This window comes from Arvicanthis niloticus, chromosome 10, assembly GCF_011762505.2.
Source record: "Arvicanthis niloticus isolate mArvNil1 chromosome 10, mArvNil1.pat.X, whole genome shotgun sequence".
Classification (NCBI taxonomy): domain Eukaryota; kingdom Metazoa; phylum Chordata; class Mammalia; order Rodentia; family Muridae; genus Arvicanthis; species Arvicanthis niloticus.
The window spans coordinates 6,350,477-6,368,841 of NC_047667.1; the positions used below are offsets into that span (position 1 = coordinate 6,350,477).

Consider the following 18,365-nt stretch of genomic DNA (forward strand, 5'->3'; position numbering starts at 1 on the left):
TCTCTCACTTGTTTAGACTCTCCAGTGGACTAATCTGCTTAGTCAGCAAGCTACAGGTATGTGGGAGACTCTGCCTCCCCAGCATAGACATTGAAGCCACCACTATGTAAGTTATTTTTTAACTTAGGTTTTGGTGATCATACTTTAAGCAGTTCAACAACATAACTTTCTCTTAAGCCTTAAAAGATACTTTTCAAGCTCCTCCACCAAGCAGTAGATTATTTAGTCTAACAATCTCAAAGTTAAAGAAAATAAAAGTGCCCAGTGTTTCCCTTGAAGGGTCCTGTAATTTTTTAATTGGATATTTTATTTATTTAAATTTGAAATGTTATCCCCTTTCCCAATTTCCCCTCCTCAAACCCCCTATATTACCCCCTACTTTATCCCCCTTTACCTTGCTTCTATGAGGATACGCCCCCAGCCACCTACTCATTCTTGCCTCACCGCCTTAGCATTCCTCTACACTGGGGCATCTAGCTGTCACAGGACCATGGTCCCCTCATCTTATTGATGTCAAATAAGGCCCCTTCAGTTCCTCTGTCCTTCCCCCAACTCCTCCATTGGGGTCCCTGTGATCAGTCCAATGATTGGCTGTGAGCATCAGCATCTGTATTGTTCAAGATTTGGCAGAGCCTCTCAGGAAACAGCTGTATCAGGCTCCTGTCAGCAAGCACTTCTTGCCATCAGCAATAGCGTCTGGGTTTGGTGTCTGCATGTGGGATGGATCCCCAGGTGGGGCAGTCTCTGGATGGCCTTTCCTTTAGTCTCTGTGCCACTCTTTGTCCCTGAATTTCCTTTAGACAGGAGCAATTCTGACTTAAAATTTTGGAGATGGGTGGATGGCCCCATCCCTTAGCCAAAGGGTCCATGCCTAACCTCTAGATATGGTCTTGACACGTTCTCCCTCCCCTTTGTGGGGTATTTCAGCTTATGTCACCCCTGTGAGGTACTGAGAGTCTCTTGCTTTCCTGGCATCTGGGACTTTTTGGTTGCTACCCCCAGTTCCTCACCCCTCATTGCTACACACCTCTGTTTAATTTCCTGATCCTCTGTACATCTCCTTCATTTCCTCCCATACCTGATTCTTCTCCTCCCCTCTTTTTCCTCCCAAGTCCCTCCCACCCTCTACTTTCCTTGATTAGTTTGTTCCCCCTTCTAAGTAGAACTGTAGCATCCACTCTTTGGTCTTCCTTCCTCTTGAGTTTCACATGGATCCTGTAATTTAACTTCTCCCTTTGCTCATGCTGATCATCTCTTAAATTATTTCAAAATATTTGGTTGTTATTACCAGCAAATATTTTTAAAAACTACTTGAGAAAAGAAAGTACCTGAACAATTTTTAGGACCAAGAGTGGCAAACATGTCTCAGAATTTGAAATGAATAAAACAGGCCCTATCCCAATAGTTTTCACTAAAGACAAAACTTTAAAATTTTTTTCTATTACATTTATTTATAATTTGGGGAGAATACAAATATTATAGCACACATGTGGAGGTTAGAGAAAACTTCTGGCAGTTGACTTTCCTATTCTGTTATGTGGGTCCATAAATCAAACTCAGATCTTCCAGTGTGATGAGAAGAACTTTTACCCATTGAGCTGTCTTATTAGTCATTTTGTAGATAAGGGCTTATAAAGTCATGGCAATTGCAGTTGCCTATACATAACCTATAAAAGACTAACAAGGATTTTGAAGATACTTGAGAGGGTCCATCCTTAGCTGAGAATCTATTGGCAGTAGATGATTATTAGTTGAGGAAGAGTCAGTTTCTTTAGGGTGTGAGCACCTATGTGGTGCCCATTCTCCCTTAGATGGTCTTTCATGCACAGCAATAAAATCAATATTATCTGGACTCAGTGACTGATGAATAAATATGTAAATAAATGAATAAATAAATAACGTGAACTTAAGAGGGAATACATGTTGAGAGGGGAGAAGGAGTTGGAGGGGGTATGATCAAGATGCATTTTATTTGTATCACAGTTTTCTTTCTGCTGCTGTGACAAATGCCATGACCAAAAGTGACTCAGTGAAGAAAGAGTTTATTTGCCTTACAAGTCACAGTACATCATCTGGAGAAGTCAATTTAGGAACTCAAAATCAGGAGATAAAGTCAAGTCTATGCAGGCATGCTGCTTATTGGCTTGCCCCTCCTTGCTTGCTCAACCTGTTTCTTTTTATATCCAGGATCATTTGCCTAGGGTTGCACTGCCTACAGTGGAATGTACATTCCTACCCTACATCAACCATCAGTCAGGAAAATACCCACACAAACTTGCTTGTAGGCCAGTCTGATGTGTCATGTTCATAATTGAGGTTCTTTCTTCCCAGATTACCGTGGCCTCTGTCAAGTTGTCAAACATTAACAAGAACAATTGGCTCCTGGTCAATTTGACATACCAATACATTGCTATAAAATCATAACCTTTTCTTTCTCATTTGTCTTTAAGAATTCATATTAGTATCTACTTTTATAAGTACCATGATTTTTAATTATTCAAACACTTTAAAAGTTCAGTCCTTTAAATATCTGAAGTCTCTCTATAAGTCCAAGGTCTTTAAAGTATTTATACCTCTAATATAAAAAATAAGTTACATTCTTCATTATTTGAATATGGGGCCAGGGTACAGTCACAATCAAAGCAAAGCAAAACTAAAAGTAAATTGGAAAAAGTTCAGTGGTTGTCACATAGTACCCACTCATGATCTTGGCTCCCAAGGACCTACCTAGCTCCACTTCTCTGGCTCTCCTGTTTGTGAGATACATAGCTCCTCTCCTAGACTCAGGTCTACTTCTTGTAGACACTACTTACTTTGGCTGTTGTCCCACAGTCCTGACTTGTCTAAAATTGATGGGGTCTCTATCATCAACAATGGCTTTCTGGCCTTGCTTTTGTGACTTTGATACTACCATATTGTGCCAAACTTCATCTTTTCCCAATATACCCTTACCAAATCTTGGGGTTTCTACTTTAATTGAGTTTATACCATTACCAATGGCCTCTTTTGGCCTGTTGCCATACTTCAGCTTTTCTTTATGACTTCTTTAGTATTGAAGTTTCATACCACTGAAACTAGTATCATCCATAAGAGTCTTATACAATACCATGTTTGGTACCAGCTTGAAATGTAGCTTTTGCATCTCTGGCCTGCAGGTTGGTATGCTAACCCTGAGTAAATACTTTACACACAAAAAATTCAGGTCTTTGTCTACTCCTGACAGCTTCCTGTCTTGTATTCTAAGAAGAAATTGAGCATCCTTGGAGTTACTCCAGTTGTGCAGAAACAGCCACAAGGCAGTAATTGCCTCTTTCCATCTACAGACAAATTACTGTCCAGAAAAGGACACACTTGCATAATAGTCGACTGATTATATCTGCCTAGACAGAGTAATCAGCCCTTAATAATTCTGCATCACTAAGGTCTGTCAGATGATTCTGGGCCAGAAGGCTGAAGATTTGATGCTTCAACGTTCTGTAGTATAGGGGCTGTCCAGGTGTTCAGCAGTCTCTTTAAATTGACTAAGTTTTAGAAGCTATGCTTTGTGCTTCCCATAATTTTAGTTAACTCAGTCATTCTAGATTTCTGACGGGGTTGAAGACCTATAGTCTCATAGCCAATCTTGGCTATTTACTTTGAGAGAAAAGATCTGAGTGGGAGGTTTTCAGCTGACATTTATTCTAAGCCAAGAATTAGTTAGGAGAGATGACAGAGGTTCTGGTTAGTCAGCAAAATGATGGACTGGGTATTAGAATTATCTTGTACCTCACTGTTACAAATAGGAATAATTATGCTCTAATTGTATTTTGAGAGAAAGGTGTTATTTTAACAGAAAGGATGATATGTAGGAGGAGCTAAGGGGGGAGGAGTACCGAGAGGAAGAGATGGAGTAAGGAGAGGAGAAGATGAAGGAGAGGAGAAGCAAGGTGATGAGAGAGAGAAAGAAAGGAGGGGTATGGAGACAGATGTCCATGTGTCTCCACCAGTCAAAGACAGTTTATATATCTAGGTTGGGTATTGGGTTACACTTCTGATTGAGCATTACCAAACTTATAAAGCCTTTGACTAACACTTAAAAAATTGCATAAAAGCAAAAAGGAAAAGGGGACATAGGATAGGGGTTTTTTAGGGAGGGGAAATGGGGAAAGGGGATGGCATCTAAAATGTAAATAAAATATGAAATAAAAAAATAGAAAAAAATAGAGCCAAAAATCATCAAAAAAAGAAAAAATGCAGGTCTTTTATTAGTCACAATTGGTCCCAACAGACCAGAAACTATTATTTCAGTGAATCACATGAAACAGCCCCAGAGATAATTACTACAAATATATCACACAACCAATCCTGATAGAGTCTATTCCCACTGAAATGTAACAAGCCAGACCTTCATCATCTTCTTGACTCTCAACATTATGTTTCATATTCATACATATAGCCCAGTAGACTCTGATCCTACAATGAGTTTTTCCAGGAAAAAGTGCCAAATGCATCCCACAATCCTCCTCAAAAGAGCATGTTCAGATCTCTCAGCAATATTCCATAAACCTGCTTCCAATTTCCATTGCAATTTACTCTCTTTTGCTATGATAAATTCTTTGACCAAAAGAATTTTGGGAGGAAATAGCTTATTTGTCTTACCGGTCAGAGTCTATCATTGGAAAATAAGGCAGTGACCCAAGTGAGGTACTAGCTTTGACTGATTTCTTAGATAATCCAGAACCACTTGTTCAGAGATGGCACTGTCCAAAGTAATCTGGGACCTCCTACATCAATCATTAAGAACAGTCTCCATAGACTTGCCTACAGGCCAATCTGGTGGAGGCATTTTCTCTATTGAAGTCTCCTCTTCCTAATTTAATCAGACCTGTATCAAGATAATGAACATTGACAAAGACAGCATATATAACATTCTTAAAACAATAAGCTAATACACTTTGAACTAATTTGAAGGTAAAAGTGTTCTCAGTTTTCACAATTGGAGATCTCTGCTATCAATCTCTGAAAAATTTGAGTGCACCCTTAAGCAATTCCATTGATATACCAAGCACATGCAGATGCAGGACAACACACATGATTCTAAGATATACAAACAGCGTACTGTAGCATCTATATCAAAAGCTTCTAATGGTGGGAGAACTTGAACAGTGGCCCTACCTGCATTTCTCAAGGGATATTATTCAAATATCCAGTTTAGCTTCATTGTTACAAGTTCACTTTTTGGCAGTATTTGTATTCATTCTTTTCTGAGAAAAATGCCCCAACTGTTGCTCACATCTGTTAAAATACAGGGTTTCTGATTTTGATACATAAGTTAAATAAATAAATGTGTCCTTCTTAGCATTTTAAAGACCCTACCTACTCCACTGTTTCCAATTTCTACCTTAATATTCACATTAAATAATCCCCTGGATAAGCAATGGCAGTAAGATATCCTTCCTGAACAAATATTTGTCTTGACAATTGATTCGGGGAAAAGTGATGTGGAACTGAAAAGTAGAACTATGTAGCAAGAGTGATCCATGAGCAGAGGGCGCTTTCTACTGGGGTACTCTTCTCTGCTTATAATTGCAGCATGCTCTATGTCAAGTATGTAGTTTGTAAAAATGTAGACCATCAGGAATAAAATTAAGAACATGTCCTCCTTTACCAGTGCTATTTCTTGTAATGCTATTACAAAGAAAGAAATATTCATCTGGGCTTATAATTTTAGAGATTTCAGCCAAAAGTGCCTTGGCTCTGTTGGTTTGGGGTTCAGTTTAAGATGGGACATCATTGTGAGTGAGTGTGACCATCTATTTCTTATAGCTTTTTGTGTAGCAGAAGTGAGAGAGGGGATGTTGAGTTCCTGGATCCCTTTCAAAGTCATGTTACCAATGGCCCAGAAAAACAGAAATATCCTTCATTCTGATAAAACTCAATTTAACATTTCTTCTTTTACTGCTTCTACTTTTACTGCCATCCATCAGAAATAATTGGTGGATTTGAGGAAGTGAAAATTTGTACCTATAATTTCTTCTAAATATTTCTTCTAAGTATCTTCTTTCTATAATTTTATCTTTTCTTTTAAGGACCTTGTTACATTTTGAGTGATTTTTTTTATTTGTTATGAAACGGTGTTCTTGCATGATTCCATTTTTTATCTCCACAAATTTAAATTAATTTATTTATTCTTGTGTGTGTGTGTGAGGGGGGGTGTATTTGTGTGTTTGCCAGCATTCCAGGGCACTTTCAGTAGTACCTTCTTTCATTCTACCATGTGGCCCCAGGGGTACGGCCTGAGCCTCCCTTGACATTCTTGTCATGATTATTTTGCCATGGGGGACGATTTGCGAATGTGTATTTCTTGGCCTTCAGGGGGACTATTTGTGAATGTGTATTTCTTGGCCTTCAGCACTCTTCTACTGTTGACTGAAAATCTAGTCCTACCACAAAAATAATTTTGTCACTAAAATTGCTAGATAATAAATTTGTAAATTCATTTACAAATCTAGAATGTTAAAGCTAACTTAAACACACATAATTATTTTCAAAATTACTTATATTTAACATAGTAGACATGATAGTATGAGTTTTATTTATGCCATGGGCTTGCTTTATTTCATTTCATAAGCGTTTCTATAAATGTCATGTTTGTAAGCACCAGTTTTAACTATTGCAATATTTCTCCTTTAAACACTCTCTTCTCTTATTTAATTAATCTATCACTGGATTTCTATGGAAATAGTCTGGGTTCAGGTTCTTATTAATTTATCATTCTCACTGTGCAGATAAAAGTTATGCACCTAACCTCAAACTTGATTCCTTGATTTCTGCACTGAAAAGGTTTGGGAAATGCAAGAGTTTTATAAAAGGGATCAAGTTTAGTCATCAATGAACACTACACATATTATATAAATTCTCCCTAAATGCTAGTACTAACTACTTTTAATGCTATATTATCTAAAACTAAAATAACAGTAAAATGTAAAATTCACTAGATGTGTGCTTCAGATTATATTTGTAATTCATCTATGGGAAAATGAAACCTATTCCAGTACCTTCATCTCTTGCTATAAAACAAAAATTTGAATGAGTAGCAGCATCTATGCCTACTGCTGAGTTCAGCTTTACATTGAAACAAATTATACATAAATATTAGAAATAATTAAAGCTAGCTCCAGGAAGACGATGAGAATGCCAATTTTGACACGTCTAATTATAAAAGTTTTTTCATTTTTAATTTATTATCATAAAAAGAAGAAAAAAATCATATTTTACATGCTCATATGTAATATGCTTTTTATTCATTGTAAATAACATATACATTTGAACATAAACTCAAACATATGACAAAGGCTTTTATTTTTTTAACTTGAAAATGGGAGCTTGAACTGCAAGTCATATGTCCATAAGGAAAACACTGGTATCAAGCAGATGATATGCCAACATCTTCATGGCTCTATACATCTGTTTCATAGTTTTAACAAAAGACACAATGATATAACTTGCTTGATAAAGGCAAAACATTGCTTCTTATCATTTCCCAAAATTGCACTAGTAGTCCGTGTTCGCTAGTCATTATGAATCAACACAAAGTGTGAATTAGGTGGTGCTACTACAAACTGTTAACAGAATTTCACCAAAAAAAAAAAAAAAAAAAAATGGCAAGAGCTTTAGGAAGAAAAGCTAAGGTTCTTTTTAATGTTCCACATTTACCCAGACAATGTTGAGAGAGGACTAGGAACACTGCCTTTTTCTTTGGAAAGCAGAGAAGCCTATCATATCCATATAAACATGGATTTACCACACAGTTTTCCATGCAGATGGGTATTTACAGATCTAAGAAGACTTCTATAAAAAGTGATCTTTTCTATATACCTGTCCAAAAAGAAAAAACAAAAACAAAACAAACAAACAACAACAAAAAAAAAAAAACCCTTACTGTTAGCTCAAAAGTTTGGCAGGATAAGTATTTTAACATATTGACAGACATACCATCAATCACAAGATATAATTTATGGATGCTACTGAGATGGATTTAGCTTAAATTATATTTTTTCTTTATTTTTGTGTATTTGCAGTATGTTTATATATGTATGGGATTGTGTATGTGTTTGTGTGTGTATATGTGTATGTGCGTGTATTCATGTGTGCATGTACATGTATGTAAAGGCTAGGAGTCAGTAACACATATCTTGCTCAGTTGCTCTTCAAAATTTGGCACTCAGTAGTTGCTAGATTAGCCAGTGAACACCAGGGTTCTTTCTGTCTCCGCTTTCCTAGATGTGGGATGAAAAATGCACACAATCACTCCTATCTTATAATGTAGATGTTGAAGATCAAAAATCACTTCCTCACACTTGTGCAGCAGACATTTAACCAACTGAGCCATGTCCCAGTTCCTAAGACCTACATTCTTACAGAGATTCCACCTTTTCAAACCCTGGAGGACATTGTTCTTCAGTGCTTTACAAAGACAATCTCACTAAATAACATGGTGATACAGAGATAGAGTTGAGTGTTCTGATTAGCCTCTTCAGCCACATTTATAACTACAAACAATGGCTACAAATGGCTTGGGAATAATTTTGTCAGCAAAATGCTTGTGAAACTAATGTGGGAGTCTGAGTGTAGATCCTCAGCACCCACTTAGAAAACTAGAGGAGGTAAGATCTTGATAATTCTGAGCCCAGTGATCACCCAATCTAACCAGAGCATGAGCTCCAGGTTCAGTGTCTCAAAAAAAAAAAAAAAAAATTGGAGAATGATAAAGGAAGACATCCAACCCTTAGTCTCCAATATCAACATGAATCCAGATCCACATATGCACATTTACATAAAAACAGGTTTGAGCCTTTCGAAAATCATCAAGAAGCAGATTGTGTAGTTTCCTAACACCCTTTATCTAGTGCTGGATACAGAGGAATCAGTGAGCAGGTATTACACAGTAACTGACTAAATGTTGGAAAGTTTAAATTATGCTCTCTTTTTTTGTTTGTTTGTTTGTTTGTTTGTTTTCAGAAATTTCAGCTCTTTTTGATTCTGGCACCTCCGTAACCTACACATTTCAAGAACCATATCCAGTGACCAAGAACACAACAAGCCTTTCCTCTTCAGCTATCTATACAGACACAGCTACACACAAGGAAACCATCATGCTGAGTTTCATGACAGCACAAGCCCCCACCCTCTTGCTCTACCTCAATTTCTCTTCTCAGAATTTTCTGGCTATCCTGCTCTCCAGAAATGGTAAGTGTTGGTGGCATGAAGCCATATGGCTAGACATGCCTGGAAGGACACCCCATATTCTTCAGTACCCTGCAGAACCTCACAGCTGGGTAACCTCAGCCTAACCTTCCTTTCACTTCTTCTTTATTAGCCATAATTAATATTCTGGCCCAGTGTCAATTTGCCACTGGAGTCTAAACACATTGGCATTAATTTAGCTTAATTGTGTCGCAGTAATTATTTATTATTTGTTCCATGCTGAGCACCATTAAGTATAAAAGATCATAATCAGATCTGAATTTCAGGAGAATACTTGCCTGTCACTGGGGGCCGGTAAAGCATAAATACTGGATGGTTTTATAAATGGGCATTGTCCAGGACTTTGAGACAAATATGATGTGAGAGCTATAATACTGTGGTACAGGACCTCATTTTTAAGAATCTGATTTTTCAGTTGGAATATATATATATATATATATATATATATATATATATATATATATTGCCTGACTACTGAATTATGGTATTTGCCACTTGGTAATGGCAAGACCTGGAGTATTTTACTGAGTCAAAGATTACTACTGTTTCTCAAATGAAATTCTGTTATTTCTTTTCTTTCTTGCAATTATTACAATTAGTTATAAAATTCATGCATTCTTACAGGACATTGTACATACAATAGAAGACTTCACATACATAGAAGAACTTAAGTGCCTTTTAATGGTTGAAGTTCACTGTTATCTGTGCATCTTTGCTGATAGCATCCTCAATAAAATATAATTTTCAAAGATTTTGCTTCTAGGTTTTCAAGGTATCTATAGCGCCTAGGCTCTCAGGATGACAATAATGATTATGGGCATTCAATAATGTTGTGAATCAAACTTTGGGAAAAAGGTAGACCTAGTAGATATATGACAATTAGAGAAAGGACAGAAATTATATAATATAACAATGATGATGATAACTGTATATGATGATCTCATTACTTTTTTTTTTTTATCAGACTATGACAGGACACAACCTGCCAATTAAAACATAGCCAAGTACACTATGAAATCAGATTCACACCTTATGTAATAACTGTTTAAACAAATGAATGGAAGAAACACACATACATCTCTATCACATGATCTCACACAACACTTTCCTGTGATCAAGAATATGGTTCTATTCCTCTTGCAATCTTTGAGTACCATGATAGAATGCTAGACTTTTGGTGAGCTCATCCCAACCACAGAGTTATACTTTCAAGATAGACTGTGGTGTCTCACAGCATAAGTCAGGCCTACAGAAGGTGGCATATATGCAACCCTGTCTAAACCTTAGGTGCAAATCACATATTTTCTTTGTATGCTTTTTCTGATGTGTGTGTGTGTGTACACACATGTGCTATTGTTTTTCATGGTATACTTCATATGACTTGAATATAAAGAACTATTTATTTAATCTGAAAGGTATAATGAAAACTGGAGAGTGTGTGGGAGGAACCAACCTAAAGCTCAAGAATAACAATAGATGATTCATAAGATGCTACAGATGGCATTTATCCTGAGGCCAAGATAGAGGGAAGAAACAGACACCATGGGTAGGCAGGAAAGGAGGGGAAAATGAATCAAGAGGAGAAAGAAAAGAAAGAGGAAAATGAAGAGGAAGCAGAGGAGAAAGATGAAGAAGGACAAGAGGAAGAAAAAGAATGACGAAGAAGAAGAGGAAGAGGACGACTAGTCATTTTTCAAGCTCATGGGCCATTTCATCACCTCCTTATTAACAGTTTAAAGATGTTGGCTAAAATCTTGCCAACAGATCAGACCTTCAGGTTTGCCATGTAAAGGCTTTGGAGTATATGAGGCTGTCTTTGTGCCCTTGGGCATGAGCAGATTGAGAGGGTACATATAGGGCAAATAGCAAGTCCATGGAACAACCAGGACTGTTTCCCAATATTCAGCTCAGTAATCTTTCTTCTAACCTCATCACTGTCTTCTGATGTGTTTGCACCATATAAAGATTGTTACTGAGAGAGAGGATTGTCCCAGAAATGTCTTTAGGGTAGGCTTTCACATACTTATACCACAGAGATACCATAGTGTATCTCTGAAAATATGACTGCCAAGAATACATGAAATACATAATAGGATAATTCGCTGCATCTAATTATTCTACTAAGTCCATACTGTGCTTAACTGTCCAAGTAACTCTGGTTACTAATTGCTATTAATACACCTACTTCGACAGGTCTCTACAATTGTAGAAACTGAGGCATGAGAATATCATAGTTCATAATATCAGAGTAAGTTAGAGAGGGGCCTCAACTTCCCTTACCCAACCAAGTAGAAGAGTCAGCATTTTGCATGGTTTTGTTTTTCCTTGTGTGAGAATCTCACTGGAACTCTCAGATCTACTGGCTCATCCTATGAGTGCTGCTATTATGGATATGTACCACCCAATAGAATGTTTTCTAATTATAGAGGCTAAATAAAAAATGTTAATCTTTTAACCTTTAAAACACATAATCCTTTTATATAACTGGCAATTCTTTAGTGGGAATCATTATTGAATTTCTCCCTGGCATATTTTTTTGTGTGTTTTCCTTTCAAGACATTAGAAGCCCTACCTGACCCTACAGATATTTACATTTTAGAAACTCTGACTGAATTCAGGAAACAAGAAGATTCAGAGGTCCTAACTCCTGGTTGTGTACATCTCAGGTTCTTATGAAGGCTCATGTTTGCAGCGTGTTTTTTCAGACTGACTCACAGGGGAGTCTCCTGACATGGAAAGCTCTTCTGTTAAAGATTTGCCTCTAATCCTAGAAGACACTGAGATGTCCTGGCCATTGTGTCCTAGACACATGGGTAATCACGGAAACAGCTTATTAAAAAGAAGAAAGACAGTAGGCTGGTGGGCCAGGATGGTCTCAGGCTCAAATCCTTGGACCCACAGGGTGATGTCTTTTTAAAGATCACTTTCATAATTACCTTTCTTTTTATTTTGCACATGCTGTGTTTGATTAAAGAGTAGCCTGCAGAGAAGGAATTTCTATGCTAACTGGTTCTTTTCGTATGCTAATCTCGATCCCTTCTCTTTTCTCCTATCCTCCCACTGCACTTTCTCTCTAAATTTCCTCAGGCAGTGTATGGTCTGGCAGTATGGAAGATGCTTTTAAAAATCTATGGTACTTCCTGACATCTTATTATCCCTCAAAGACACAACTGTTTATATTGTTTTATTAACACCCATAGTGGTTACCAGTATAATAAATACAAGAGACGACAGGCAAGACTTGCTTCTGAGTCCCTAATACATGAAAAGAGACAAATTTGGAAACTACTTAAAATGTATAAAAACCAACAAGACAGAGTTAGACTGATTGGATTTCTAAAGCAATCTAGCTAATATATATATATATATATATATATATATATATATATATATATATATATATACAGAAAACTCAAAGAATCAACTAACTTGAGTCCATAGGACCTCACAGAGACTGAATCACTTACCAGGGAAACTGCATGGGACTAATGTACTACATCCTCCGCACATATGTTACTGTTGTGTAAATTGATCATAAAAGTGGGAGCAGGAGCTGTCTCTGACTCATTTGACTGTCTTTTGGACCCTTTCTCACTATTGGGTTTCCTAGTCTAGCCTCTATAGATGAGTAGGTACCCAGTCAGACTGGAACTGGATATGTATACATGCTATTTGACATCCACCAATGCCTTTTTTTTTTTTTTTTTAGACAAATGATAGAATGGATAGAGGAGAGAGGAGGGGAGAAGAAAGTACTGGGAGGAAAGAAGGGAGGTGAAACTGCCATCAGAATGTAAAATAAATAAAATTAAAATTAAGAAAAGAAGAAACATAAGTGTTTAATAATAATACCTGTGGAACATATGTCTTCAGTAGCATTAGGTTCCTTGTCATTAGTGGTCTTCAGATAACAATTAAGTGACTATTTGCTGAAAAAATGATGATAGTCCTAAAAGCACGTGAGAGACAAAATAACAACTGGGAAGAGCTGAGTTTCTTCCTCTGTCTTTTTGTGTGATTTAATATTTCCTTGTATGTTGAATAATTATTTAAAACAGCAACTGGTCAAGCCGATTATCTAAACTGTAGCTGCTCTGCCTAGCTCAGCCTCCATGTTCCATGACCATGTGCACACCACAGCTAAAAACAGCCAAAAGAAACAGCCCTCCCCCCCACCCCCACCCCCGGGAGATGGCTCTGCCAGTCTTCCACGCTGTCTCCTCAAGGATGGGCATTGCTCAGATTATCCTACCAACCATGTGGGCTCGGTTCAGACTCTAATGCTTAGATTATCCAAAGGCTTTATATATTTGGTAATGATCAATAATAAGATGCCCACTCAATCAGAGTAGGCAATCTAGATATATCAAGTACTTTTGACTGCTAGAGACACTTGAACATCCACCTCCATGTTCCTCTCTCTCGTTCCTCCCTCCTAGTTCTTCCTCTTCCTTCTCCTCTTCCTCTCTTTACTCCTCCTCTTCCTCTCCTTACTCCTCCTACCTTAGCTTCTTCTACACTTGTATTGTCTTACATGAATGCCTATAAAAACTTTCTTTGCAGAACTTGAAGCATTCTTGGAGGAATTAATAATTCATGCCTTCAGTATGGTCCTATCATATTCTATACCATTAAGTCATAGGCCTGATTAACAGTGATCAGGAACTAGGAACATTTTAATGGATTCTGGGTACTCTAAAGTGAAAGTGTGCTTTCAAGCCCACCTACCTAGAAGATTCGGCAAGAGGCCAACATTCAATGCCATGTTAGCTTTGTAGCATCTTTAAGACAAGACTGAGTTACAAGAGAACATGTCACAAAAAAGAAAGTAGTCTGCTCCTCTTTTGTAAGCTTGGGATCCTCACAAGTTGAAGTAATGATAAGCAGATAGAAAGTTTAATTAGTGAAGACATTTACCTGGAAATCTTTAGTAATCAAAAAACATTCTCATACACCTCCTGTAGAATTAACAATTTGTGTTAGGAAGCTTCTGTGTTAGGAAGAATTCTGTCTTCTCATAATACCAATTTATTTTCTTCTAAGTTGACATGTGACAAATGTTTTTGAAGCCCTTTCTAAGTTCGAGGAACTATTTGGTATATCAGAAAGATGAGCATGATTATGCCCTGCCATTAAGAATCTGTCTTTCAGCCAGAAACACATATTATTACAAGCTTCTTATAGAAATATAGTTCATACAGGTTGAATACAGTTACACCATCTGCCAAGAAAGACATGGATACTAGGAGAGGTAAGCAAAGTTGATCCATTCACTCTGAAAGAGAAAGTCACAAAACATTCCCCAAAGAGTGACCTTTTAATCACAAGAGAGAAATCAGTATTCTCTTGGCAGATGAAATTTTAATAAAACATTTTAAGTGTCTTCTCTTTATTTTGTCATGTTATTTTCACTGCATATTATAAAATGTATGTATGTATATGTTAGTGAATGATTTTCTTCTTCCTTTGCTCTGATAAACTGGGCAATCAAAGCAATGTAAAAAAGGGTCATAGTTTGAGGGTATAGCCTATCATGGAATGCCAAGAATGCAGAAAGGAGCTGAATATAGCCAGAAAGCAGGGAGAGAGATGAATGCTACTGTTCAGCTTAATTCCTCCTTTTTATTTAATGCAGGTTCCCCAGAACATGGGATGGTGCTTCCCACATTTAGGGTTGGTATTCTAACTTTAATTAACCTAATCTGTATAAACCCTCATAGATTTGCCCTGAGGCATATCTATCTCTGTGGTTATTTTAGATAGTGTCAAGTTGACAATCAACATTAATAATGTCATTGTCTATATAAGTACCCCCAAGCAAATATTTTAGTTGGTCTTTTTGGTTTCTTGCTGGTTGAAATAAATAAGTGAAGTTAGAAGATGCACAAAGAAGGCCATCAATCGATGCTGAAATTCATTCAATACAACATCCAAATGATGCTTCCAGGTCACCTTCTTTCTGGTTGCTCAGCTGCCTCTGGCACTGAGTGATTCCTGTGCCTTTGCCTTAGCAGTTCTCTTTTATCAACTTTTTGAGCAAATACATTTATAAGGTTCACAGTCTAAATTTCTGACTGCCCACACATCAAAAGGAATGATTATGACCTGAGATACTTTGAATTTTGTATGTACTTGCTCAAGATAAATAGAAGTAAGAAAAGACACATTTAGGAAATGTCTTCAAAGTTAAAAACCTAACAGTTGCCAGACAAATTCAACTTTACAGTAGGATATACCCCCTATGACTCTTTTCTGTCAAGGAGGCCTGTTACAGGTCACTGTTGCCTCTAGTCACTCACTTCTGTGTCAGCAATACATGCCTGAGTTTCTCTGGCAGAAGGAATTCTGAAGCATAGAGCTGGAGAAGAATGTCCCAGAATGTTTTTGTTGTTTGTTTGTTTGTTTTTGTTTTGCTTTTGAAAGGGTAACACTAAGTGGTGGATCTGAGCAGGGGGAAAAAGACATTGGGTTGAAATAAGATGCTTACATTCTCTCTCTCTCTCTCTCTCTCTCTCTCTCTCTCTCTCTCTCTCTCTGGTTGTTGCAATGAACTCTTTAATTTTTTGGTTTGCTTTTAAGAATGTAAATATTATTATGAACAGAATTTCACCCCTACTTTCCAACCTAGATATTAAAGTACTGATTTCTCTTAGATTTGGAGTAAGAGAGTAATATGTCAACTGAGGTTGTGGACTTTTGATCCCTTATGCTAAAGAAGATACTAGAAGACTTTATCTCCCTTCTTCCCTTGACATTTAAGGACAAAGTTGGGAAGTCAGCTTCAGCGAGCAAAGATAACATCCCTCTCCAGGAAGAAAGACTACACAGTTACACCTTGGATTTCTAGTTGCTGGAGGAAAGAATGGATGAATGAAAAGAAAAATGGAAAGAAAAGAAGAGAAAAGAAAGAAGAAAAGAAAGAAAGGAAGAAAGAAAAAATGAAAGAGCATGTTTTATAGCTATTTAAAGGTTTACTCAGTGCATGGTATTTTATTTTAACCATTTAAAAATTAAGTAAAGACAAAACAAAATAATGTATATGTATGTACCTCATAGACAGTAATTAACAAAGCATTTCATCATTTAATTGATAGCAGTAATAATATAAATTATTAGCTTAATATTGTGTTATCAGATCATAAATACAAAGGAAGATATTTATGACATTAAATATTAAAGTGTAATTAAAAGAGGAAATGGAAGCAGCCCAGAGACTAGAGGGTAAATACTTCATAAGCAGGAAATTACCAGAGGAAGATGAATGGTAAGTCTGAATATTGTCACATTAGGAAGCTACTATTGCACAGGGAAAGCAGATTTATCTACACATAAGGATGAACGTAAGAATATTTAAGAATGGCTTTTTTTCTAATGCCTGATGAAACAGAGATGTAGGAAGATCAGCAAAGTGGATGAAAACTAGAGAAGAGGGAGCATTCGGGGAGGACTAAAAAAAGTCTTATACATGACCAGGTCATACTCTTTAAGCCAAGTCAGCAGATACAGTTAAACAGAGCATAAACACTCTATGTGTTTCAGTCATGATGAGTGTGGAGCTACCTGTCTGCACAAACCACCATCAAAAGTACCCAAAATACGGGGAGTAGAAATTGTTCATTTGTTCTCTAAGTCCCTGTACAACAAACACTCATCAAAGGCTTATATAGAAATGAAGCTAATGAAATATCAGCTAGAATTAACTCTACAGACTATGAGTATAGTTTCCGTCTCTGAGGGCTGCATGCAAAATGTGGCTGATTGAGAAACTTAAAGGGGGAACTCATTTCCTTACATCATTTGGGGATTAGAAGTGCAAAATCAAGTATGGCAGACAGAGCTGTTGCCTGGTCGGGGGCTCCTGTTGTACTGAACACCGTTCCTATTTATGCTTGTGTGTTTTCATTAAAGGGAGATAAAAAAATGAGAAGGAGAAAAGAGTGAAAGAGTGAGAGCTGATGAAGAGGGAAAATTTTGAATCCCTTTGTGTCTTTTCTTTGACGGATGCTAATTCTGGTTTTTTTTTTTTTTTTTTTTTTTTTTTTTTTTTTTTTCAACATCACTTTGTTATTGGAGAAATTGGTTTGAGACTTTTAGTTTCATTAAAATTAGTCAAGAATGGGCTAAAAAAGAATCTCAAAGATAACTTGTTTAGAGTCTAAAACAAAACTCCAAAGCAGGTGAACTAAATCTCTGCAACTACCCAGAGGACAGAGACACCAAAAGGAGAGAACAAGTTTCTCCAGAGTGTGCCACGCCAACCCTGACCAGCAGGAATTAAGACATGGAACAACCTGTTCCTTCTCACAGCAGTTTACTCAGGATGCTTAGCAGTTGGTAGTCAAGATGGCAAGCCTGCGATCCCTTCCCGGGCGCAGCTTATAAACCCTGCCAGGAGCCCAAGAACTCATGCCACGTATCATCTCTCCATAGGCTCCTGACGCTTGGGTAAGATCAGGCCACCTTGAAGCACAGCCTTCACACCTAATAAGGACTTGTTTATCACTAGGCCCTCGGGTGGCCATCGCCATCTTGGGGCGAGGTTCTTATGGCACCTAACACCAGAGGTCCTTAGCTAAAAGAGTGATAATCTGAAGGTGCATGTAGAATCATTTACAGAGCAACACCTTCCCCATGTTGCTCTAGGAGAATAACAGTGTCACAACACTTTGGGGGAATCACTCTGGAAAGAGGGTACGCCTCCTTCCTGGGGTGTGAATGAACAAAGACTTCTGAATGAGCATGGGCACTCACAGTAGAGGTTGAACTGTTATTGTTTCTCAGAGAATTCTCTAGAGTTCTCTTCTATCAGAGTTGTTCCATTTGGCTACCTCTGGTGCATGTGCAGAGGTGGACTTCCTGGTTCTGTCTGTCGATCAGCTATTCTATGGCTAAATTTTCTAAAAGCCTCTGGGTCTTCTCACTTTCTCAGTATGAACAACTCTTAAGAAATGTTCTTAGAAGTGAACAATTGGTTGTTTTCAAGCAAGATTGTTTACTTACAAATATAGTGTGAACTTCTAATTATTATCTTCCCTAGTGATTCTCAGTTGTTGGAAAAGGTTAAGGCTTTTTGGGAAACCCATACTTTTTCATCTTTAGATTTGGGGTAGTTGTGTTGG

At 37.3% G+C, this 18,365-nt stretch overlaps 1 protein-coding gene across 1 annotated transcript in view; it reads left to right on the forward strand.

The window, feature by feature from the left end:
* LOC117716146 (contactin-associated protein like 5-1) overlaps positions 1–18,365 on the forward strand; it is an 838,779-nt gene that overhangs the window by 731,082 nt on the left and 89,332 nt on the right. The window contains exon 19 of the mRNA XM_034513074.2: positions 9,001–9,228. Coding sequence (XP_034368965.1) covers positions 9,001–9,228 — 228 coding nt within the window. The remainder of the gene's footprint in view (positions 1–9,000; positions 9,229–18,365) is intronic.